General features: G+C 43.9%; 1 protein-coding gene across 1 annotated transcript in view; it reads left to right on the top strand.

Moving 5' to 3' along the window:
* The first annotated feature begins 16 nt into the window (after positions 1-16).
* FAM174A (family with sequence similarity 174 member A) overlaps positions 17-24728 on the top strand; it is a 42037-nt gene continuing 17325 nt past the window's right edge. Inside the window, exon 1 of the mRNA XM_056112582.1 lies at positions 17-505. Coding sequence (XP_055968557.1) covers positions 117-505 — 389 coding nt within the window. The 5' untranslated portion in view covers positions 17-116. The remainder of the gene's footprint in view (positions 506-24728) is intronic.

The following is a 24728-nucleotide window of genomic DNA, read 5'->3' as shown; positions in this document are numbered from 1 at the left end:
GGCCCGGCCCGGGAGCTGCTCGGCCTCCCTCGGCCTCGCCTGCCCCGATGGTGCCTCGCGGAGCCCGGGCTGCGGGCGCCGCGGCTCCCGCGTGCTGAGAGCGCGCCCGGAGGACCATGCGGGCGCCGCGCCGCGGCTTCTGCCCGGGTCTCCGCCGGCCCCGCGCCCTGCTGCCGCCGCTGCTGCCGCTGCTGCTGCTGCTGCTGCCGCCGCCGACGCCGACGCGGCCCTGGGCCGAGGCCTCGCCCGAGCCGGGGCCCCCGGAGCTCCGGACGCTGCCGCCGCTGCCGCCGGGCCCCACGGCCGCGCACCCCCCGGGCCGCGCCGCCGACGGCGCCAATGGCAGCAGCCCCGGGGCGGGCCCGGCGGGCGAGGGCGGCGGCGCGGGGGGCGGCCTGGCCGTCAGCCCCAACCCGGCCGACAAGCCCATGACCCAGCGGGCCCTGACCGTGCTGGTGGTGGTCAGCGGCGCCGTGCTCGTCTACTTCGTCGTCCGCACGGTCAGGTGGGTGCGGCCGAGCCCGCGGGCCCACCCGGGCGCGGGCTGGGGGGCTCGAAGGCGTGCCCGCCCGGGGACTCGCCTGGGCCCACCCGGGTGCGGGCTGGGGGGCTCGAAGGCGTGCCCGCCCGGGGTCCTGCCTGCGTGCCCGCCCGGGGACTCGCCTGGACCCACCTGGGTGCAGGCTGGGGGGCTCAAAGGCGTCCCCGCCCGGGGTCCTGCCTGCGTGCCCGCCCGGGGACTCGCCTGGGCCCACCCGGGCGCGGGCTGGGGGGCTCAAAGGCGTGCCCGCCCGGGGTCCTGCCTGCGTGCCCGCCCGGGGACTCGCCTGGACCCACCTGGGTGCAGGCTGGGGGGCTCAAAGGCGTCCCCGCCCGGGGTCCTGCCTGCGTGCCCGCCCGGGGACTCGCCTGGGCCCACCCGGGTGCGGGCTGGGGGGCTCAAAGGCGTCCCCGCCCGGGGTCCTGCCTGCGTGTCCGCCCGGGGACTCACCTGGGACCGCCTGGGTGCAGGCTGGGGAGCTCCAATGTGTTCCCGCCCGGGGTCCTGCCTGCGTGCCCGCCCGGGGACTCACCTGGGCCCACCTGGGTGCAGGTTGGGGGGCTCAAAGGCGTTCCCGCCCGGGGTCCTGCCTGCGTGCCTGCCCGGGGACTCACCTGGACCCACCTGGGTGCAGGTTGGGGGGCTCAAAGGCGTTCCCGCCCGGGGTCCTGCCTGCGTGCCCGCCCGGGGACTCACCTGGGACCGCCTGGGTGCGGGCTGGGGAGCTCAAAGGCGTTCCCGCCCGGCGTCCTGCCTGCGTGCCCGCCCGGGGACTCACCTGGACCCACCTGGGTGCAGGCTGGGGAACTCTCTTGGCTTCCCAACCGGGGTTCCGTCTGAGTGCCCTCCCGGGGACTCACCTGCTTGTCATCCCGGAGCGCCCATTCGGGCGCCAGCCTGGGCCAAGTTGCTAGAAGGCTCTGAACAGCCTGCTGTTGCTTTGGAGAGGTGGAGAACGCCAAGGCGATGCTTCTGCCAAGAATTCTCTCCAGACCCTTTTCTTGTGATCAGGAGCGCTCTGGCCCCGACGTGGGAGGAGGACTCTGGCGTAGGATCCTTGATCCTGCACCGCTAATCGCTCCTCACCCCTTGCACTTTGCCAGTTTGCCTCTGACTGTGCAAGTGTCTTACAATGTAACCAGGTTCCCGCTTCTTAGTAGCCTTTGCAAGTTATACATTTTTCATACGCAGTTGCCACTTAATGGCAAGTTAGCGTTGAATGTGTTATTTGGGGTGTCTCATAAAAAGTTAAAAGGGAAGTTCTTCCTTACCAACACTTTCTTAGTGTGAGCTTTAATTTGCCATTCGATGGTATTACTCAAGGTTTCCTATCTTCTACCCTTGGGGGCCTGGAAGATTAACAGTTTTACATAGTTCTTTGTGTTGACTTGACATTGCACAAGCGATTTCAGTGCAGAATGGTATCATTTGCATGATAAAATGGATTCAGTGATTCAGTTTAATATTTGAGCAGTCGCATAATATTGTAACTAAGCAATATGTCTTAATTTTTTCAAAAGTTGAATTATGTAATGAATGAGATTACACACAATATTATTTTCTAAAATGAATTCCTTAGGATTTTTAAATTCATTTCCAAATTCAGATTTGCAAAATAAGCATTTTTAACCCACAATTACTATAGAAGACTACACAGATATTTGTTTTCTTTTTGAAACACGTTTATTTAGATGATTAAACGTGTTTAATGATATATTTTTAAAAGATGATGTATTTTTAAATAAGAGAAAACTGCCCAAAATAGTATGTGATTGATTTGCCTGCACCTCATTGTTTGGGATTGTTTGGCTTTGGTTTTTTGGTGTACAACCCCAGAGGTGCTCAAGGGCTATTCCTGGTCTGTGCTCACAGGTGCTCTGGGACCATGTGTGGTGCTGGGGATTTGAACTTGGATGGCTGCTATGCTGCCACATGCAAGGCAGACGCCTCGCTCCTGCACTGTCTCTCTGACCCTCCTTCATCTGCCTAGTGATTACTTGTGATGGGGCAATTCTCTGGTTGACTGTTTTTCTCATGAACAAAGAGTCTTTGTTCTGTGAGAATCCTTTTGATGAAGTAGATGAGGTCATTATAAGCAACAAGATAAGAACTGAAATTTCTACCAGTTTCACTGCCTGGTCATGTCATAAATGAGCGAAGTCTTTGTAGTAGAGTTAATCATTGCAATTCTGTAATGCCGTTAATTCGTTTTATAGTCATGAGTGCATCTGTCTAATTCCATTGTTACTGCAGTGAAGCTGCTGTGTGGCATCAGTCACCATACTGAAAACACTCAAGCTGTGTGATGAGACTGACATGCGAAAATCCATATCAGAGACTTTTCAAGGAGGTTGCTTGGGCCCGCTCCTCTGAAGAGGTAACACTTTGAGAAGGAGTGAAATGAAGCATGGGCCTGCAACGCTCTGTCTGGGATGTTCCCCCTTGGAGCTGTGCAGGGATGAGCTGCTCTGATGTTTTCCAAGCAGTCGAACAGCTTATCCCCCATACTAGCCAAGCTCCTTCGTTGAATGTATTTCTTGGGGTTTGTTTTCCATGTTTCCCTTTAAGGGAAGCACTTGTTATCCTCAATGGAAAATTAACATACTTTGGCTTCAGTGCCTGGTTGAAAAAGGACAGGGTGAGCAAACAGCTGTAAGAGAGTTCCTGCTGGGGCTGTGTGAAGGTTCACTAAGCCCTGTAGGATTTATATAGAGTTTGCTGCAACAATGGAGTTTGAAGATCTAAAAAGAACACACCCTCGAACCAGAGACATAGTACAGTGGGTAGGTTCGATTCCTGGGTCAGCACCACATATGGACTTCCAAGCTCCTCCAGGAGAGACACCTGAGTGCAGAGCCAGAAGGCCTGAGTACCTACCGGTGTAAAATAAATAAAAAACAAAAGTGAGACATTCTCTAAAAGACATTTGCGAATATGCTTTCAGATTTTACATCATGACTTAGACAAAAAATTACCTTTTGTAGAGTTTTGGTATAAAATAAAAAGAATAACCATGAGTACCTGGAAACATATTAAAATTTTAGTTCATCTTTTTCCAAATTTATATTGTGTGGTCCTTTTTTTTTTTTCTTCAGTCCTTCAAAAAATGGATTACAAATGAGGAAATTTTAGTTGTTTTATATTTTTTATTTCCATCCTGGGCTGGAGCGGTAGCACAGCTGGTAGGACATTTGCCTTGCATGTGGCCGACATGGCCGAACTGAGTTCGATTCCTCCACCCCTCTCAGAGAGCCCAGCAAGCTACCAAGAGTATCTTGCTGGCGCAGCAAAGCCTGGCAAGCTACCCATGATGTATTTGATATGACAAACACGGTAACAAGTCTCACAATGTTATTGGGCCTGCTCGAGCAAATCGATTAACAACGGGAGCACAGTGACAGTGATCTCCATCCTAATTTTATTCAGGTCAGATATTAAAGACATTTGAAAAAAAACTAGCACTGTAGCACTGTCCTCCCATTATTCATCAGTTGCTCAAGCGGGCACCAGTAGCGTCTCCATTGTGAGACTTGTTACTGTTTTTGGCATATCGAATATGCCACAGGGAGCTTGCCAGGCTCTGCCGTGAGAGTGGGATACTCTCTGTAGCTTGCTGGGCTCTCCGAGAGGGGTGGAGGAATCGAACCTGGTTCGGCCGTGTGCAAGGCTAATGCCCTCCATGCTGTGCTATTGCTCCAGCCCAGAAAAACTAAATGCCATTTTTTTTTCACTAATACTTTCCTTTTTGACAATATATCTCTCATGTGCTTATTATCATTTTTATTTTGGTTTGGAGGTGTTATCCCCAACTCAATGCCCAGTGGGTTAGTGGCGCTTGCTTGGGGACCTTGTAGTGTTGGGCATTGAACCTATCATTTCTTTAATTGATAGGAGGTGGCTCTGTGAGTCTGAGAAGTAGTCTAAAAGTTCCGGAGAGATAGTACTGAATGTCAGGTGTTTACCTTGCACACTGAGACCAGTGTTCAATCCTTAGCACCTCATGTTGTCCCTCGAATTCTACCCGAAGTGATCCCTGAGCACAAACAGTAAACCCTAAGCACTGCCAAATGCGACCCAAAAAACAACTCCCCACCAACCCCCCAAAAAAGAAAAAACAACAAGATTCTCTGTAGAAATTAAAAATCATGCAAAGAACAGAATGGGATTTTAAAGATTAACCTATAACCTCTGTGAAGAGAGTGTTATTCTGAGATAATATACCCAAGACTGAGATAAATTAAACATATGGTACATATTGAATAGCCAGTTACCTAATGTATTACATTCTTGGTTGGTTATTATTTTGGTAGGTGGTGATTTAGAAATGTAAGCTTAATTATTGCCTATTGATGCAACAATGGAGTTTGAAGATCTAAATTAATATTTAGATTCCTGTTCTCTCAGCAAGACCTTTTTGCGATAAAACCAAGCAGGAAAACAAAAATAGGGGTTATTATATATTAGCACATGTAAAGTCCATGCCATTAAGGCAATTTTTGATGTAAACTGGAAAATGGTTTTTGCCCCCCAAACATGAATTTTTTTCCATGCCCTTGCATTGCTTCTTTTTTGTTATGTATGCAGCATGGTGTATTATAGGAGTTCAAGGGAGATATTCCAGCCCTGACACTTTGTCCTCTGTGATCCTTAGCAAATCACTTAACCTAACTTAAGACCTCCTGTGAAATAGTAATACAAAGCTGTTTTATGTGGTGGAGGTGAGAATGAAATTTCATCTGCCGGCCTCTGTGATTCCGCTGCTGCTTAATAGATCTTAGATAATAGCTCTGAGCTAGGTACACATTCCTTCTTTCATGTCCTCATATATGGTGGTTAACAGGGAGAGAAACATTAATGACTCCATACAAGGTGCGAAAAAGGTATGAGAAAGGAAATATTTAGTGAATTATAAATGTACTGTATTCATTTGATTACTGTGTCAATTAGAGTTAAGACATAAGCTTAGGTTTCGTTAAAAGAATCTTCATAATTTAACATTTTGGGGATTTTTATGAACCATCATACTTTGGAACATTTATTGACAGTTTACTTAGATTTCAAGTATTTTCTTTGCAATTTTAATTTAATTCTTGCAAAAAACCTTTGAAAGAGTTATTACTCTTCTCCAGGTGATGAAGTCGTATTTCGTCTAAATAAGTTGCTTAGTTGGTATGTATAAGACCAGGCAAACCTGCATTGAAACTCACCTCTTCCAGAGAGCAACCAAGAGGTGCGTTCATTTGCTGGTAGTCGAGAGAGGTTGGGTGACAGGCAGGAAGTTAGAATGAAATGCATCTGGTTAGTTATTGCAGTTTCTGAAAACATGTGAGTCTGGAAACTGTGTACACTTATTCAAATGAATTTGTCATTGGTGTGTGTTCAAAAATATGTGTGGACTCTTTCTCCATGTGTGTTTGGTGGCCATGAGCCACTTTCCCACCCCGGCCTGCTGCCACCACCAAGAGACCAATAAGGGAGGGAACAGGCCACCAAGCTGGTTGGTGATCAGTCTCCTTGATTCCAATCTAGTTTTCTCTGCCTCTGTCCAGTTTTACTCACTGCCTGTATTCCTCCTCCCCCAGCCCACTCTCACAGTCTTAGTTATAGAAAACAATCACCAAGGGTTGGAGGTAGCAGTTCCATATAGGTGAGATAGCACAATCGGCATATGATAGCCCTTCCTTCCTGGGAAGGTCTTCTGAGACAAAGATCTCATCCTGGTCGGAGATCCAATCAAGGGTGTAGTTTTCCTTTTGCTTAGTCCATAACCATTTAAAAAGTCACCTGAAATTTACTTCTCAATAAGCTTTCTAGTCATTTTGTGTGGACACAGAAATATATTAATATATTAAGCTTATATATAGAGTGACTAGATTCCTAACCCTAGCGGGATCCTTGTCCAGTCACTTCTCTTTGGGTCATGACAGAGTTAGTTGTCCAGGACTGTGCTCTTATTATGGCACTTGGCCTGTCCTGTTTCAATGCCAGTGTAGCTCACAGCTTGTCCTGGGTCCATCTAGTTCTTTTTTCGGGACCCTGCTTTTGGGGTGTTAAGATCTAAGGGTAACTGAGGCTTAAGTCAGATGCCCAGGAGTAAATATATTTCAGAGTCAATTAACTCCCAAGTTACAAAAGCATAGCATTGACTATCTTTCCTTGTCTATACAAAAAGAACATTGTTCTGAAGTAAACTGCAAAGAACATAAAGGAAAGAGAAAAGCAATATTCACTTAAAATACAAAATTCAGAGATCTCTGATAAATCTAACTTTAAAGTCATAGGTTCTGATTAGGGAAGATGAATGATTAATAGATAGAGGAAGCAGAGCACAAAGGAGAAGTTAAAGATGAATACTGAGGAAGTGAGAGTGCTTTGGGAGTTTATAATGGGTGTTACTCAGTAAACCTAAGAGCCTTGCCCTGGAGCAGAAAGGACAAACCAAAGTTATCCTGCAGTTGGTATTCACCTGCACACCACCAACAGCTCACCTGGATGTCTTGCTGCTAGTGGCGGATTAGGTCTTACAGTTGATAAATAACTGGAATAGCCTGAATCTAACCTTTATTTATCCGATTCTTCATTAAAAAAAAATTGTCTTATGTGATCTCCAGGTCTCAACTGGATTTGGTGTGGGGGTCACACTCTGCTTGCTCAGGGTATACTCCTGGCTCTATGCTCAGGGGCCACTCCTGGTGAGGGACACTTGGGACTATATTTAGTGCTGGGATTGAACCCAGGTTTACCACATGCCACGCAAGTGATTACCCTACTTTTCCATCTCCTCAACTACAGAAACATATAAGAGATGAAAATTGTTTTGGAATGTTTGTTGAATTTTTCAGGATGAAAAAACAGCATGAAAATATTTAAATTATAAAGTATAAATCATTTGATAATTAAAATCATGTGATATGATCATGTAATAGTTCTTTTTTGTGAATCACTTGTGTTTCCTCAGTTCTTTTTGAGTGATATTTATTGCTGTCTCTTGAATACTCTTCTCACATAAAAATAAGTAGGTACAGGTGCTAGAGCAATAGTTTACTGGGCAGGGCACTTATCTTGCATGCAGCTGTGACAGGTCTGGTCACCCACAAAAGTGATCTTCAAGTGCAGAACCAGAATTTAAGCCCAAAATATTGCCAGACATGGTCACACTAGGTATAAACTTGGCGATTTTTAGACTTAACATGAAAATACTGAAGTTTCTATTCGATTTGGGTTATTGTTACATGGTGGTCTTTCTAGATAGTCAAACTCTTGTAAGGCTTTCTATGATTTTACTTTAAATATTAGTGTAACAATTTTATTTATTCATTTATGTACGTATGTAATGTTCTAGATAAGTCATACTCTGTTATTATGGTAGTTTTGCTTTCTAGTTTTACTCGAGTTTAGAAATTGATTTGCATTAATTGTATATTTCGAATAGTTGAAAAACTTGTATGGTCATTTATACATGGCTTCTTTGTTTGGTATACTAGACACATCTTGGATTTTTCTAGACTTTGGTAGAGTGTTGTATCAATGTGATCATTTTCCTCACCTGGTTAAAATAGGCTCTCATAAGATACTGGAACTTAGTTAAAAAGGTAATGCAATGTATGTTGTGTTGAGGTAACACAAAATCTTAATCTCAGTGGTTTATTCAAACTGACTATGAAATTTCAACTGTAGACTTGGACTGTTCTCTAAGACAGTTGTTATCTGTGTGGTAACTGAAGCTTGCTGACTGCAATCTTAGTGTTTTACCATCCCTTCAGAGGTTATCAGAGCTACATAAGAGAGAGTAAAGAATGCATAGGGACTTTTGCCTGTGCTAGAAAAGGGCTTAAAGTAGGAAGGACTGGGAAAAGACTGTGCATGTGTATGTGTGTTTTTGCTTTGTGGCTTTGGTCGTATCTGCCATGCACCAAAGTTTATAAGTGCTTTAACTGGAAAAGTGTACAAGTTTCTGCAGAATGCAGTTTGAGGTCTGGCTTTGGCATTGCAGCTGTATTGCTCAGTCCTTGAAGGGATTAATACTGAAATGCTTCCTCTTTAATTGGTGTGAATTTGCATTATATAATATACTCAAAATAATGAGCAATTAAATGTTTTTGCAGTTAACTTGATCAGCACAGTTTTCCAGTGCTTCCTTTTAACATCACTTGACAATAATGCACATCAGTACCCATTGCAAAAATACTTAAACACTTCATAAAAGGAGTGCCAATATATAAAATTAGCAGAATTTGTGGGCTGGAGAGATAGCACAGTGAGTAGGGCGTCTGCCTTGCACGCAGCCGACCAGGGTTCGATTCTTCCGCCCCTCTTGCAGAGTCCAGCAAGCTACTGAGAGTATCTCGCCCACTTGGCAAAGCCTGGCAAGCTCCCTGTGAAGTATTCAATATGCCAAAAACAGTAACAAAAAGTCTCACAACTTGTTGTGAGACCTTAGTGGTACCCGCTCGAGCAAATTAATGAACAGTGGAAGACAGTGACAGTGACAGCAGAATTTACATATTTCTCTTAACTGCCTGTCTTTTTTTTTTTTTAACTGTCATGCAGATTTTGTAGATTTTCATACCTTATTACTTCTGGGTTATTCTCTCTATGAGACCCATCATTGTTACTGGTATTTGGCATATTTGGTACGCCACGGGGAGTTTGCCAGACTCTGCCCTGTGGGCAGGCTACATTCGATAGCCCGCAAGTTTGTCCAAAGTAGGAATGAGATAATAAGATGTCATAAAAAGATGTCCTGATAACATGTCGTCGTGGCCGGGCGGTTCCAGGAGCTGGATTTTATAGTCTCTGAGTCTTGGCCTTTGATGGGATTACACGTCGCCAGGGGGCCAGGTGGAGGGTGTGACCCCCGCCTACTGGAATTTGGAGGATCTGGGTGGAGGATGCTCGACTCCAATCCGAGTAGGCTTGGAGATCTCGGCCCCGGAACCCGCGTGGCTTTGTCCCTCTGCCAGCACCTTCATGTGTGCGGAGAGTGGTCTCGGCATGGTGGTGGCTGGTCCTGGCTGTCTTCTGCTGCCGGATGATGGTCTCATTCTCCTAAAGAGCCTTGAATATAATCTCAGGGCTAGGATGAAAGAGACGTTACTGGGGCCTGCTTGAGGCAATCGATGAATAACAGGATGATGAATGAATGAATGAATGAATGAATTCTCTCTATAGTTTCTCCTTCTCTCCCTTCCTTTTTGTTATTGAATCTGTAGGATAACACTCTTTTGTCCTTCCTCAGGTAGCTTAGGTTTGTCAGGTCACACCCATCTAAGAACACTGAACTTGTATTGTAAGCAATGTCCTTTCTGTGTGGACACAGGAAGACAGTTAATATTATGCTTTGTAACTTGGGAGTTGATTGACTCTGAATAATATTTACTCCTGGGCATCTGATTTCTTGACTCAGTTGCCCTTAGTTCCTAGCACCCCAAAAGCAGGGTCCTGACGAGGGACTGAATGGACCCAGGGCAAGCAGTGAGCTACCCTGGCATCGAAATGGGCCAGGCCAAAGAGCCACGATACTCAACTATAAGTTGAGGACATGACCATGGACAAATGCTGTCATGATCCAAAAGTAAGTAACGACGAGACTAGGACCCTGCTGGAGCTAGGAAGATTTTTTTTTTTTCATGGGTTACATTCTTTTTTTTTTTTTCCCTTTATTTTATTTTATTTTTTTTAAAGTTGTAGATTTACAATTTTTTGTGCTTTGGTTTCAATTATACAATGATCAGATACCCATCCCTCCGCCAGTGCCCATTTTCCACCACCATGGATAATATCCCTCCCACCCCCATCCCCCTATCCCCCCTGTCTCTGTGGCAGGGCAATCCCCTGTGTTCTCTCTCTCCTTTTGGGTGTTGTGGTCTGCAAAAGAGGCATTGAGTGGCAAACATGTTCAGTCCATAGTCTACTTTCGACATGCATCTCCCCTCCTGGGAGGATCCTCCAAACATCCTTTATTTGGTGCTCCCTTCTCTATCTGAACAGCCCTTTCCTCTAGGATACCCGGCTGGCCTCTAAGTTATGGAATAATCCTCCTGGTGCTGATATCAGCTATTCTTGGGTATTAATCTCATACTTTGTTACTTTATATCCCCCAGATGAATGCAATCTTTCTATGTCTATCCCTCTCTTTCTGACTCATTTCGCTTAGCATGATACTTTCCATATTGTACCACTTGTATGTAAATTTCATGACTTCATCTTTTCTAAGAGCTACATAGTACTCCATTGTGTAGATGTACCAAAGTTTCTTTAACCAGTCATCTGTTCTTGGGCATTCAGGTTTCTTCCAGTTTCTGGCTATTGTAAAGAGTGGAACTAGGAAGATTAACCTGGCCTGAGGACTGCGGAATGTATAGTGAGATGTTCTCAGGAAGAACCAAACTAAATTTATATCTCTTACTGTGCTCATACAGAATGACATTGCTAGAAATATTAAAAGTACATTTATTACAACTATTTAAGTAGATTACTGAGGGAAGAACACACCCTTGTTGGGATCCCACCCTTGAGCAGATCTCCTAGTAATCTGGAGTAATCTCTGTAGATGAGATTTTATCCTTGAGTTAATCTCCTGGAGGAGTGGTCTTACCTCTCTTTGTTGATTCGTCAGTATTCAACCCACCTTTATGTCACTGCCTTATGTGACTGCTATATAAACTAAGACGGTAAGTTTGGAGGAGGAGAGTCAGAACGAGAGGAACTCAAGCTTGAGAGAAAGAACAGCCATCCTGATGCAGGCCACACACAGGACTCAAGAGCACCGAATGCAGGCGGTGAGAAAGAGCCGTCCAGTGAGCCCATGAATACACAGCCTTCGGTGTGTTGAGATTTTACAGAATCACCATGAGATACAGAGTAACGAAGTTCTGCATGATTGGGTTTCAGTTAGATAATGTCCCAACACCTGTCCTTTCACCCCGTACATTTCCCACCACCAATGTCCCCATTTTCTCCTACAGCCTCCCCCTAGCCTGCCTCTATGACAATGGCAGGCTCTCTCTCTCTCTCTCTCTCCCCCCCCCCCCACCCTGTGGTTTATAACACAGTTACTGAAATATTATCTGTGTATCACTTTCAGCAATGTTATCTGTATACTTCCTTTCAGCACTCAGTTCTTGTCCAGAGCAATCCTTTCCATGATTGTCATAGTTGTCCCTTTGTCCTAACTGCAATCCCCACCCTCATTTGTGGCAAGGTTCCTACCGTGGACCAGTCCATGTGGCCCTTGTGTCTGCTTTCTTTGGGTATTAGTCTCATACTATGTTTTCTTTTTTTAATCCAACATATGAACGCGATCATCTCTGTCCGTCCCTCTCCCCCGACTCATTTCACCTAACATGATACTCTCCATATTCATCTACATATTAGTAAATTTCATCACTTCATCTTTTCCTAGTGGTTGCTTAGTATTCAGTTGTGTAGGTATACCACAGTTCCTTTATCCATTCATTAGTTCTTGGGGTTTAGGTTTTGGGTTTTTTTTTTTTTTCCGAGCTTATTGCTGTTGTGAATAGTGCTGTAATGAACAGAGGAGTGCAGATGACTCTAAGTTTCAAAAGAAAAGTGTGGCAGTGCAGGCAGGACACAGGTGTTCGATGGCCGGGCACTGCCTCCCCAGGCCAGCCCATGGTGATGGATGGATTAAGGACCGGGGGAACAGAGAAACAGGACGTGGACTTGTCGGTAGTTTATTTCTCTCTCCTCGGCGTCGTTCGATCTCTCCCTTACAGCACAACCATAGTTGTAGTTTCGGTCATAGTCTCAGTCATCATAGTTCCATCATCCTTGTCCTCATAGTCCTTGACTTTCCGTCCCCTCTTACCCCCTTACAGCATAGTTGCATAGGAATTACGAACAGTGGCAAGGTGGGGGTGAACTTTGTCATAACAACAAACAGGTGAAGACACTCCTTCGGGGGATGTTCTAGGAAATTAACTCAAGGACAAAATCTCATCTGAGGGTTCAGCACTCCAGATTACTAGGAGATCGGCTCAAGGGCAGGATTCCACCCAGGGTGTATTGCTTGATCCTTTCCTCAGCTAGTAATCCATTTAAACAGTCAGTAAATTTACTTCTTACTAATATTCCTAGTCATTTTGTATAAACCACCATAAGAGATAGATTGAGCTTAAAGGTTGGCTCTTCCTGGCGACATCTCACTATATATCTCAGACCACAGTCCTCAGGCCAGGTTAGTCTTTCCTGATCCCAGCAGAGTTCTTGTTCAGTTACTTCTTTTTTGGATCATGACAGAGTGTGTTCCATGACCATGCTTTTAACTTACTATACTTATAGTGCTTAGCTTGTCCCCTTTCGATGCCAGGGTGGATTGCAGCTTTCCCTGGGTCCATCCAGTCTCTTCGTTGGGGCCCTTCTTTTGGGGGTGTTAGGAAGTAAAGGCAACTGAGGTTTTAGTCAGATAAATATAGATGGGTGCCCAGAAGTGAATATTGTTTAGAATCAATTAACTCCCATGTTACAAAAGCATAGCATCAACTGTCTTCCTTCTGTCTATACAAAAAGGACGTTGCTAAACCATGCAAGTGACATAAAGGAAAGAGGAAGTCAATATTGGGTTATTAGTGCTTGATGGAATTGGGTGTTCCTCAGAGGCACTCTTGTGGGAGTAACTCAATAAACCAAGGACAACCGGATGTTATTCAACAGATGCCTTGTCTGCATTTTGTTTTTGGTTGCCTAAGGATTTATTTCCAGGAGCAATGTTGCTGGGTCTATAGAAGCTCAGTTCCTGTTTTTCTTTTGTTTGGTTTGGTTTGTTTGGACCAAATCTGCTTTCCCACAGCAATAAATGGTAGTTCCTTTCTACCTGGACCCGCACCGGCACTGGTTGTTCTTATTCTTTGTTGTGTGAGATGTTATCTCATTGTTCTGATTATGTCTCCCTCATGATTAGTGATATAGAGCTTTTTTTTTTTGCTTTTTTGGGTCATACCCAGCAATGCACAGGAGTTACTCCTGGTTCATGCACTCAGGAATTACTCCTGGCAGTGCTCGGGGAACCCTATGGGATGCTGGGAATCAAACCTGGGTCGTCCGTGTGCAAGGCAGATGCCCTACCCGCAGTGCGATGGCTCCAGCCCTGATAGAGCATTTATAGCCTCTGCCTTTTGGCTATTTGTATTTCTTCTTTGAGGAAGTTTTAGTTCATTTCTTCTTCCCATTTTTTTTTATGGGTTTTTGTATTCTTTTCTTGTAAAGTTCTGTCAGTGCCTTATGTATCTTTGATATTAAGACTATCAGATGGGTGTCAGATAATTAATTTTTCTCATTCCATGAGGTGCAGAAGCTTCTTGATTTTATATGGGCCTACTTGTTTATCTTCGCTTCCACTAGTTTGTTCAGTGGTGCTTCATCCTTGAAGATGCTTATAGCTTCAAGATCATGAAGAGTTCTGTAAGTTCTATGTGCCTTATGGATTTCCATCTGATTTGAGGTCTTTAATTCATTTTGATTTGAGATATCTGAGTTTTGTTTTGTTTCGTTTTTAATGCAGCTGCTGAGTTTTCCTAGTACCACTGTTGAAGAGGCTTTTCTTTCTCCACTTCATATTTTTTCATATTTGATAATCCTGTATCAAAGATTAAATTACTATATATTTGAGGGTCTTTGTTAAGATATCCAGCTTTGGTTCTTGAGCTGAGGGTCTGTCTTTGTTCTAATGCTGTGCTGTTTTAAGTTCTGCTGCTTTGTAGTACGCTTTTAAGTTGGGGAAAATGATGCCTCCCATCTTCTTTTTCCCCCAGATTGCTTTAGCTATTCATGAGGGTTTATTGTTCCATATGAATTTCAGAAGTATTTGATCCACTTCTTTGTGAAAATGTCATGAGTATTCTAAAATTCTAATCACCTGGAAAGACCTAAATGGACCAGGTTTGGAGCTGGAAGCTAGAGTGGAAAGGCAGGTTGTCAGCAGGATTAGTCCTTCCACAGTTGCAGGGTAAGGTTTGATTGGGGTCCTCCTGGACTTTATTTTATTTTCGGATTTTGTGTTTTAGTCCACACAGGGCAGTGCTCCAGGCTTACCCCTTTTCCTTTCCTCAGAGACCACACCTTGATTCCTGCTCCGGGTACCTTATGCACTGCCAAGATCCTAGATCAGCCACATTTAGGGTTGTGCCTTCAACCCTATGCTATCTTTCTGGCCCTTTGCTAGATATTAAATAGGACTTTACAGTTGGTAATGAAATAAAGCCATGCTATATGGTTAATCCACTCTCACATCCTGAGCTTGACAGCCTAAGAAAATACCAGGGAATCCATGTGAAGACAAAGGGGAGGTGACCCTGTAACTGTGTGCTGTGCAGTTTCCCCACAGTTAAACTCTTGTCATTTCCCTGGGCTTTCCTTCCACTGAGGTATCCACTACAATACCATCAAACGGGAGACTAAACTCAGCACGGGAACTGACTGTTTATGTCCAGTTAAAAGGTGCTGGGAGAAAAGGATCTTGAGAAATAAAATTGTAGTATTCCAAACATGATGTTGATTTCATCAGCATTCTTGATCTTCTCCTTTTTCAATTTGGGTATTAGCATGAATTACTTTGCTGGGGATTACAGTGGTAGGAGGCTTTGGTGTGACAATCTTTTATTTAATGCTGCACTTGGCCATGATTGTGGTAGCTGACCGACAGAATAATGAATAATAGGAAAAGAAGCCCAAGAAATTTTCCAAAGCACAGTAATCTGAAGGCTTTGACTTGTGATCAACCCTTGCTGAAAGCACTGTCCCTCTGCCTCTGAATGGAGTAGCCGTGCTGGTCCTGACCGAGAGGTGGTGAGAGGGAGAAACCGCTCACTCTTTCCTGTGTGCATGCTCGGACAGAGATCTCTCTATCAAATGATATTTCCATGTTGAATGCTGAAAATTGAAAGGATGGGTCATGAACCTTGCCTTTTGCAGGATGGTTTTCAGTTATTCCCTGTGTTAATGAAGGGTAACATTTACCACACCAAAGATGAAAATAAAACTTCAGAGTATGGAATATAAGTTACATATTTGTGAGCTTAATTTAGATGGTCTTAATTTGGGTAGCAGAGGAGAATTGCCTGTATTCTGCATAAAGCCTTCTAAATGTGTGTACCTTAGAGTGGATGCATGCTAAATAGGCTTAATTATTCTTGTTCTCAATTAGCCTTGAACAAAAGACTATTTTTTACATATTATGATTTAAAAAATTTGTTAGCTCACCTAGATTTTGCTGTGGTATGTTTCTGGAGCTGATGTTCCTTTGGGCTACTTATATCTCAGAGGTGATTATCCGCATATGAAGTTGTTGGTGTCTGTGTTATGCACAGAAAATGCAAAAATACATCGTGGGTATATACATTTTAGTCAAGTTACTGTTTAATAGAGATTTATTAGATTTCTGCTTTATGCATGTGCCTGCGTATTGTGAGTAGAGTGGTAAGCCAGAATATGTCTGTTTCCTGCTCCCTTGAAATGAATAGTATCGTAGGGGAAATTCGTGGTTGGATAAGTAAGTGTGCAAGTGCATTTTATGGTTTTTGGTTTTATTTTTGTTTTTTTTTTTTGGGTCACACCTGGCGATGCACAGGGGTTTGTTACTCCTGGCTCTGCACTCAGGAATTACTCCTGGTGGTGCTCAGAGGACCGTTATGGGATGCTGGGAATCGAACCTGGATCAACCGCGTGCAAGGCAAATGCCCTACCCCCTGTGCTATCGCTCCAGCCCTCCAAGTGTATTTTAAGGAACATCTTTGGAATAGATGTCCACGGGCACTGTGAAAGGCAGTAGCACTTAGTGCTCTGTGAGGTAGCTTTGTTCATCAGGAGTGCCTCCCTGTGATCTTGCTGCTGGAACTGAACAGATAAAGGTGTGGGTCTTAACACAGCAGTGTCGTAGTGATGGGGAATGAATGGCAGAAAGATGGCATGACCCTTAGAGTTAAATGAGAGAAGTCTTCATGGCTGGGATGAAGATTGTGTAAATCAAAAGTCTGGTGAAGAGTTGAAGCCAGGCCAGGGAGATGAGTCCCACCTAGCCAGAGTTGAAGGGTGTGGGCCTTATTACTGTCATGGATTCAGACCGCACAGTAGAAAACCGTTGCTGTTTTCAAAGGATATGCCTGTGGGCACTGAGGGAGGTTAGGGGTGATCGCAGTAGAGAGGAGTAGAAATTCTAAAGTTCTTTCAGAGTCGGTTGGTGAGAGCACTGTTCACCCACAGTGAGCACTGTCATGAGCTTCGGGGAGGGTCTACAAGGACATCCGTCGGCATGGGGCCTGGCCTCCTGCTGCAGTGCTTCTCCGCCTGTGTTCTAGAGCTGTTCCCAGCTGAACCCACCCGGGACCTGCTGAGTAATGACCTCCCCTCAAACGGGGCACCTTTTGTGGAGCACCCTCGCCAGTGGCATCATGTAGGACTTTGAGAAGCTGCCGTGCTTCCTGCACAATTGTCCCTTCGTTCTCTACTGACTTCTAGTTGTCAGAACTCCATCCCGTTGTAGGGTCTCCTGTCTCCTCCCCCACACCCCCGCCTTCGTGCTTCAGAGACCTTTCCCCATGATAAATCTCCTGGTATTCCTTTGCCAGGGCTGCTATAGAGAAATCACACAAACTGAGTGACTTTGAAAGATAAGACAAAGCATTATCATTGCACAACTTTGCATGCTAGGCATCCAAAGAGACATCAGTAGTCCGTTGCTTTCTTGTAGAAGCCGTGCGGGATGCCTGGGACCAAGTGTGCCCCTCCACAATGCGCCGGTGACTCTGAATACAGGATCCGAGGCTATAATGAAGAGCACAGGATGAGCTGCCCTTTCTTAGAGGTGCCTTGGAAGAGAAGAGACTCCGCTCCCCTTCTTGGGCACGCCTCAGAGTCCCAGAGAGAACACAGAAAGGAAAGCCATCTGCATTCCCAAAGAATGCCTGAATGAATCCTAGCTTCTGCAACTTTTTTCTTGGGCTCTCAGTCTGAGAATACGGAATACTTGGTTTGTCTTGTTATCACTCTGAGGACTTTTGTTTTGCATAATTGGTTTTCGTGGGGGTTATGCAGTGGGCCACACCCAACAGTGCTCAGGGTATACTCCTGGTTCTGTGCTCAGGGCTTGCTTCTGGTGGAGCCCAGGGACCATATGCAGTGCCAGGAACTAAAGCAGTTATGCTGTGTGCAAAGCCAGCCCCTAAACTCCAGCATGGCCTCTTTAGCCCTGGCACTGCTGGCGTTTTCCTGTGGTGGCTGGCCTGTGCGGACTTGTGGTGGGAAGGTCCTGTTGCAGGTCTCTTTGGCCTCAGTGGTCTTCACCTTTACTCACTGTTCAGTCTGTCTGCAAGACACTGGTTACTTGGTATTAAGGTCCGTTGTGGTGGTTTTAGCTCTTATTTGTTATTTGAAGCCTTTATATTCTAGTCAGATCACGTTCTGAAAAACTCAGTCTCAGAACTTCAACAAATAATATTGGTTAGGGACAGAATACAGCCATACAGCCCATAATGGATCATCTCTGATTGCATCTCTCCTTTTTTTTTTTTGGTACTTGATGAGTTGTTTGGGTTTTAGCAATGGCTGATTTAGGATCAGTGGTTAGATAAAATGATTTTTACTTGATGCACAGCAAAGCCTGGCAAGCTACCCATGACATATTCGATATGCCAGAAACAGTAACGACAAGTCTCACAATGGAGATGTTACTGGGCCCACTTGAGCAAGTCAGTGAACAACGGGAGCACAGTGCTACAGTGCTACCGTTTTATACATAAAGAGTTGGGTTGTAGTACTTTATTTTTGGCTTTTGGTACCACGCCCAGCAATGCTCAGGAGTGACTCCTGATCCTGTATTCAGGAATTATTCCTGGCAGTTCTATAGTTACAGTATTAGTAACGTCCAAGCAAATAAAACTGTGGTTCAAAAGGATTTTTGTTTTAATGGCATAAAATAATATAGTAAATATTTTTAGTACAATTCACTGTTTTAGGGGTCAAAATAGTCAACAAAAATTTAGTATTTTTTTGCACATTTGCTAATTAATATTTATTTTTCTGTATCATGGTAGCTAATATAAGGACATACCAATATAATCCCTCTCGGAGAGCCCAGCAAGCTACCAAGAGTATCTCGCCCGCCCGGCAAAGCCTGGCAAGCTACCCATGACGTATTCAATATGCCAAACACAGTAACAACGAAGTCTCCAATGGAGACGTTACTGGGCCTGCTCGAGCAAATCGATGAACAACGGGAGGACAGTGACCAATATAATACTCTGTAGGTAATATTAATCTCATCATATTTTGAGTTTGATGTAGGAGAAATCAAGCAATAATATTTTATTAGTCCATACTTGATAATACCTTATTGATACTCAGTTCAAAGAAAACAAAGGTAATAAAACAGACACATATGGCACACTACATTGATCTTTTTTTCATCCTTTCAAAGGGTAGTAAAACGAAATGGAATTTTACTCTGTTGTGTTTATTTTATGTGGCATAATACACTTCCACATAAAATTTTATAAAGCTTACTTTGATGGTTTAGTTTTATTTTTCTCTTGTAACTTTTACATGTTATTTAAATAGAAATCTTACCAAGCTGCATGTCATGGAACACTGAGGAATAGACCTCTACTTTAGATAGCTATTTGAATAATAAATTGAATACCTAGAGGGCATTTACCATTCATGTGTGATGAATGAATATGATTAATTCTATATATAAAATATAGCTATTTTCTTTAAAGCTCTTGGGCCTCCATATTCCCTTATTTTTTTGGTTAAATACAACGAGCGAAAGTTATTGGGTTTATGTATTTTTTAATTATTTATTTTGTTTCTAGGCCACAGCCAGAGGTGCTCAGGATTTACTAGTGGCTCTGGACTCTGGATCACTTCTGGTGTGGCTCAGGGCACCATTTCGGGTTCCAAGGATAGAACCCAGGTCTGCTGCATGCAAGGCAAGCACTCTGCCCACTGTACTATCTCTTCGGTTCAAAACTTGAATTTATATTGCAATTTGCATTATTATAAAATACTAATTTCACGCATGTAATTCTCAACACACAGACAAATTTGAGTGTGATGAGCTGAATGCAAACATTTGTAGGAAAAGAACAGTAACTGTTGGATGAATTTTTAAGCTCACATTATAAAGTATAACACGCATTAAAAGGTAAAACCCCTTTTTACTAGAATTTTAGTATGCATTGTGTATGCAGTCTCCTATCCTCACGCCTGGCTGTCCTCACCGGGGCCCCTTGGAAGGGGGAGGGTTGAGTTTCTCTCCCTGAGGACCTCTGGAGCCAGCCACAGCTATGCCGGGACCACTCTCCACACGTCCGGATGGACCTCATGCATGAAAGAACTGGCAGAGGAACCCAGGCATGCGGGTCCCGGGGCTGGCTGAGGTCTCCAAGCCTACTCAGATTGGGACTGGGCCTTCTTCACCCAGACCCCCCATCTTCCAGTAGGTAGGCATCACACCCACCAGCTTCCGCCAGCGCCAGGTTGGTCCCATCAACGGCCAAGATGCAGCGACTATAAAACCCAGCTCCCGGAAGCGTGTGGCCGCATTCGTGGCCACGCAACTTCTTATTATCTTTCCTTTGGAGAACCTGGCAGGCTACAAAAAGTATCCTGCCTGCACGGCAGAGTCTGGCAAACATCCCGTGGCGTACTCAATATGCCAAATCCCATTAACAACGATGGGTCTCATCCTCCTAATACTGAAAGAGCATTGAAATGACTCTTTTAAAATCTCAGGGTTAGGTAGAAGGAGACATTACTGGTGCCTGCTCGAGACAATCTACGAACAACAGGGTGATCGTGACCGTGATTGTGTATTTTATACCTGATGTCTGTTACTGTTTTAAATGAGAGACTCATTTTATCAATCCAGTAATTCCGGGGTGCCACATCTGGCAGTGCTTAGGGATCACACCTGGCTCCGCACTCCTGGATTGTTTCTAGCAGTGCTCAGGACCATCTTGGATGCCAGGGACCAAGCCCGGGGCTATGACATGCAAGGGAAGCATCCTGCCCCGGACACTATCTGGCCCTTCAGTCCAGTAATTTTAAATCCTGGCAATTGTCTGTTATTTCTTTATAACTACATTTTAATTTATTTGTTATTTATCATATTTGCTGTTTGTGTGGCCTTTGTTTTGTGGTCACACCAGGTGGAGCTTAGTGTCTCTTCTTAGCTCTGTGCTCAGGCGTGACCCCTGAAGGTGTTTAGGGCTGCGTTTGTGCCAGGTCTGTACTGTCTCCAGCCCTGCCTGGAAGAGAGAACTTACATATGCAGTAAAGGGCTATGCAGTCTAGAGTAAATAATGCAGCGTTTATTTTTACTTGGTAAAATAAAAAATATATATATGGTGAATGCCTTGGGAGTGAGAAGTGTCAGCTGACATTAATTTCATAAGCCCTTAGACTCCACATCCATATTTTCCATTTTTACAGACTTGGCAAGAAAATCCGTTACTGGCAATGACCAGGTTATTGCCAGTTATTGTTGTTTCTTTGATAAAATATAGCCTAGAAGAGTCTAGTTTATTTCTAAAACTAATTTGACATGCCGTTAATCTTTTCTTAACTGAAAATGCCAAAATGTTTAGAAAACTTGTTTTTTTTTTTTTAAAGGAGCAACAGACTAAAAAAGAAGTAGAAAAACTCAACTGAATATTCTTAAGATACCAGAGTGTCATCACAAGCCACAATGTTTTCACTTTTATATTTTTGTTTTGGGCCCAGACTCAGCTGTGCTCAGGTTACTCCTGGCTCAATGCTCAAGGATCACTCCTGGCAGATCATGGGACCGTATAGGCTGCTGGGGATTGAAGCTGGTTTGGCTGCTTGCAAGTCAAGTGCCCGGCCTGCTGGTCCATTGCTCTGGCTCTTGTGTTTACTGTTTAGAAATCATATAATTCATAAGGACCATCAAGGAAGTATTTGTCCTTTTACCAAAATTAATACTATCACCATTTCTTCAAATACATACAGCATCTGTTTTATTTATATATATGTAATTTTTGGTTTAACGTAATTATGAAAGTGTTATTGCTTATGGTATTGATGTGTAAAGTTACTCTTTTCTTTGTATTCCATAGATTTATGGCAGAGATCAGCAGATTTTTTTTATTAATTTATTTAGTTGTTCATGATTGGGTTTCAGTCATACAACGTTCGGAAAACCTACCTGTTCTTCGAGGCCAGTGAGCATGTAATTTATTTTTACATTTTAAGCGGTTGTTTGTGTAATCACCAAATGACTAGGAATCCCTCAGCTCTCTCTTGCCACCTGCCAATACCATGGGAGACAAAGGAGGAAACGAGGGCCAGGCTGATTGGTGATCAGTGGCTGTTTATTCCATTCTCTCCACGGGCCTGTTCCAATCTCATTAAGCCCCTCACCCCCCTCTCCTCCTGTCTCCCTCACTCTGACTTACCACTTTGGTCTCTAGTCTCTTCCAACCTCCCAGCATTGGGGGTAGCAACCATACGTAAGTCAGGTAGCATAATCATACCAAAGCCCTTTCTGATCACCTGCAGCCAGGAAACAGGGTGAAATACCACCCAGGGGGTTTTCTCCTTTCCCTAGGCCAGTAACCATTTAAACATTCATCTTAATTCTACTTCTTTATATTAGTTATTTTGTATGGAAACAGTAAGAGAGATATGAAGCTTGTAGGGTGGCTCTTCTGGGAACATCTCACTGTAGATCCCAGACTACAGTGCTTGGGCCAGATTAATCTTTCCGAACCCTAGCAGGGTCCTAAGCTAGTTGTTACTTTTTGGATCATGACAGAATTTGTCCATGACTGTGCTCTTGTAGTTAAGTATTATGGCGCGTGGCCTTGCCCATTTCATTGCCAGGGTAGCTCACAGCTTGCCCACCTAGTTCCTCCTCGGGACCCTCCTTTTGGGGTGCTAGGAAGTAAGGGCAACTGAGGCTTACGTTGAGAAAATAGATGCCTAGGAGTGAATATTATTCTGAGTCAATTAACTCCCAAGTTACAAAAGCATCGTGTTAACTGTCTTCCTGTATCTATAGAAAAAGGACATTGTTCTGAATTGACTATGCAAAGGACATAAGGAGAAGGGAAAAGTAATATTCACAAGTTAACAGAATCTGATTAGGAGATACAGGTGATTGACTGGTTGGGGAAGCAGAGCACAAGGAAAGAGAAATACGGAGGAATGGGCGCAGTCGAGTAAACCTAACCTCCCTGTGACAAGGCATAAAGGACAAACCAATGTTATCCTATAGTTGTTGAAAATGAAAATAAAACAAGTTGAATATGTTAAACAGATCAAATATTTATGGTGTATAAATATTTGGCATCTGAACTTTACAGAAAAATATTAGATCTGTGGTCTTTATGCTGTATGTAGAAGCAAGAACTAATTTACACTGGCACGGTAACCGCAGTTTCAAGATTCTAATGATACTTTTGACTCTACTCTTAGTTTTTGATTCCTTCATTCTACTTTAGCTTTTTAAATAGTACAGTTAAATTTTTTTTCTATTGCTCTTTTGGGTGAGCATATGAATAGATCAGCAGGTAGTATTTAATGGAAATTATCTTTGATTTTATCCCAGATTAAGTATTTTACAGTGTACAGTATCCTCTATGATCAACCACCAAATAACTTGAGTCAGAAATTTTGCAATAGTAATGTAGTACTTTGATTTCCTCCCCTCTCCACACACAGACTTTATATAAACTCCATGGTTTGCAAAGCTGTCCATGATGATTTGTTACAGACACTCAATATTCCGACTCCAATTCCACCGCCACTGTTAACTTCCCTCCATCATCCTCTCCATTTTCCCAAACATCCTTCAAGCCTGACTCTTTATTTTACATTGTTGCCACTAAATGGCTAACAGAATGATTAAGAAATATCTCTATAGAAGAAAACTTGTGCATATTGTTGTATCTCACCATGTGGACATTACGTCCTTGTCTAATGTTTACTGGGCTCTTGTTGGAAATTAAGCCTTCTGTGTTCATCTTTTTGTGAATCTAGATTGGTTGACTTCTGTGTTCCATCCAGTTATGGTGTGCTGGGATGTCAGTAGTTTGGAGATATGGCAAGGCCGCAAAAGCATCGTGCACTTCAGAAAATTAAAAATATTTAACTGGGCAGTCTGACCAGGAGGCAGCAATGGAACGTGGGCATGGCTGCTGGGTCCTCTGGAAGTACAGGGATGTGGGAGTAGGTCTCGACTCGGAGAAGGTCTGACGTTTTGGGGTCCCCACCCCCCCTCCAATGTACCTGATTTTTCAGCAGATTTGGTTCTCTGGAAATCAGTCCTGAGGGGTTGGAGAGCTGGAAGCATGGTGGTAGCTTTGGGCTGTGTGAGCAGCTGCTGGGGCTTTGGTCAGGTGGGGGCTGGCCTGTCCCTGTTCCAAGATCACCTGCAGGTCTCAGCCGGGAGCAGGTATCTGATAGACTTTTGTGGCAAGTAGATCGCTATCACGATTTATTTATGAGTCTCCGGAGCAGGGCCCGTAGATGAGCTACATGGTGGCAGAAGTGGGATGTGGGTTGGCTACTGTGACTTCCAGAAGTAAAGGGAGATGGGGAATACTTTCATTTTTAAGAAAACCCTAGTGTGATTTCAGTCCAGGTGACTGAGCTTCACATTTTGAGAAATAGAGATTATAGTATACACTGTATAATATATACTGTATTAATACAATACTGAATAAGTTAGGAAAATAAGAGCTCGTGTTGACATGAGCACATAGAAGTGAAAACTGAGATAAACAATTTGGAGGAAAAGGTGTAGAACAGTAGGGTTACCTATGAAAACAGTGTAGAGAGTCCTTAATAAACCTAGTATTGAGCTGCCATATGATGCAGCAATTCCACTTTTGGGCATCTACCCCCAGAACTTGAAAACATTCTCTTAAAAGGATGTAAGCACACCATTATTCACTGCTGCACTTCGTACAGTAGCTATGATATGGAACCAGCCTAGGTGCCTGACTACAGAGGAATGGATTATGAAGACATACACAATGAAATAGTATGCAACTGCAGGGAATGGTGAAGTCCTGCAATTTGCTCCAGCTGGGATAGAATTGGAAGATGAGGGAAGTAAGCTAGAGGAAGAAAGCCATACATGGGATAATCTCACTTCTCTGTGGTATATAGAATAACTGGATGAAGAAATATAATGTAGTAGACA

The sequence above is a fragment of the Sorex fumeus genome, unplaced genomic scaffold (assembly GCF_029834395.1).
Source record: "Sorex fumeus unplaced genomic scaffold, SorFum_2.1 ptg000018l, whole genome shotgun sequence".
NCBI classification, from domain to species: Eukaryota; Metazoa; Chordata; class Mammalia; order Eulipotyphla; family Soricidae; genus Sorex; species Sorex fumeus.
This window is presented reverse-complemented; position numbering and strand designations above follow the sequence as displayed.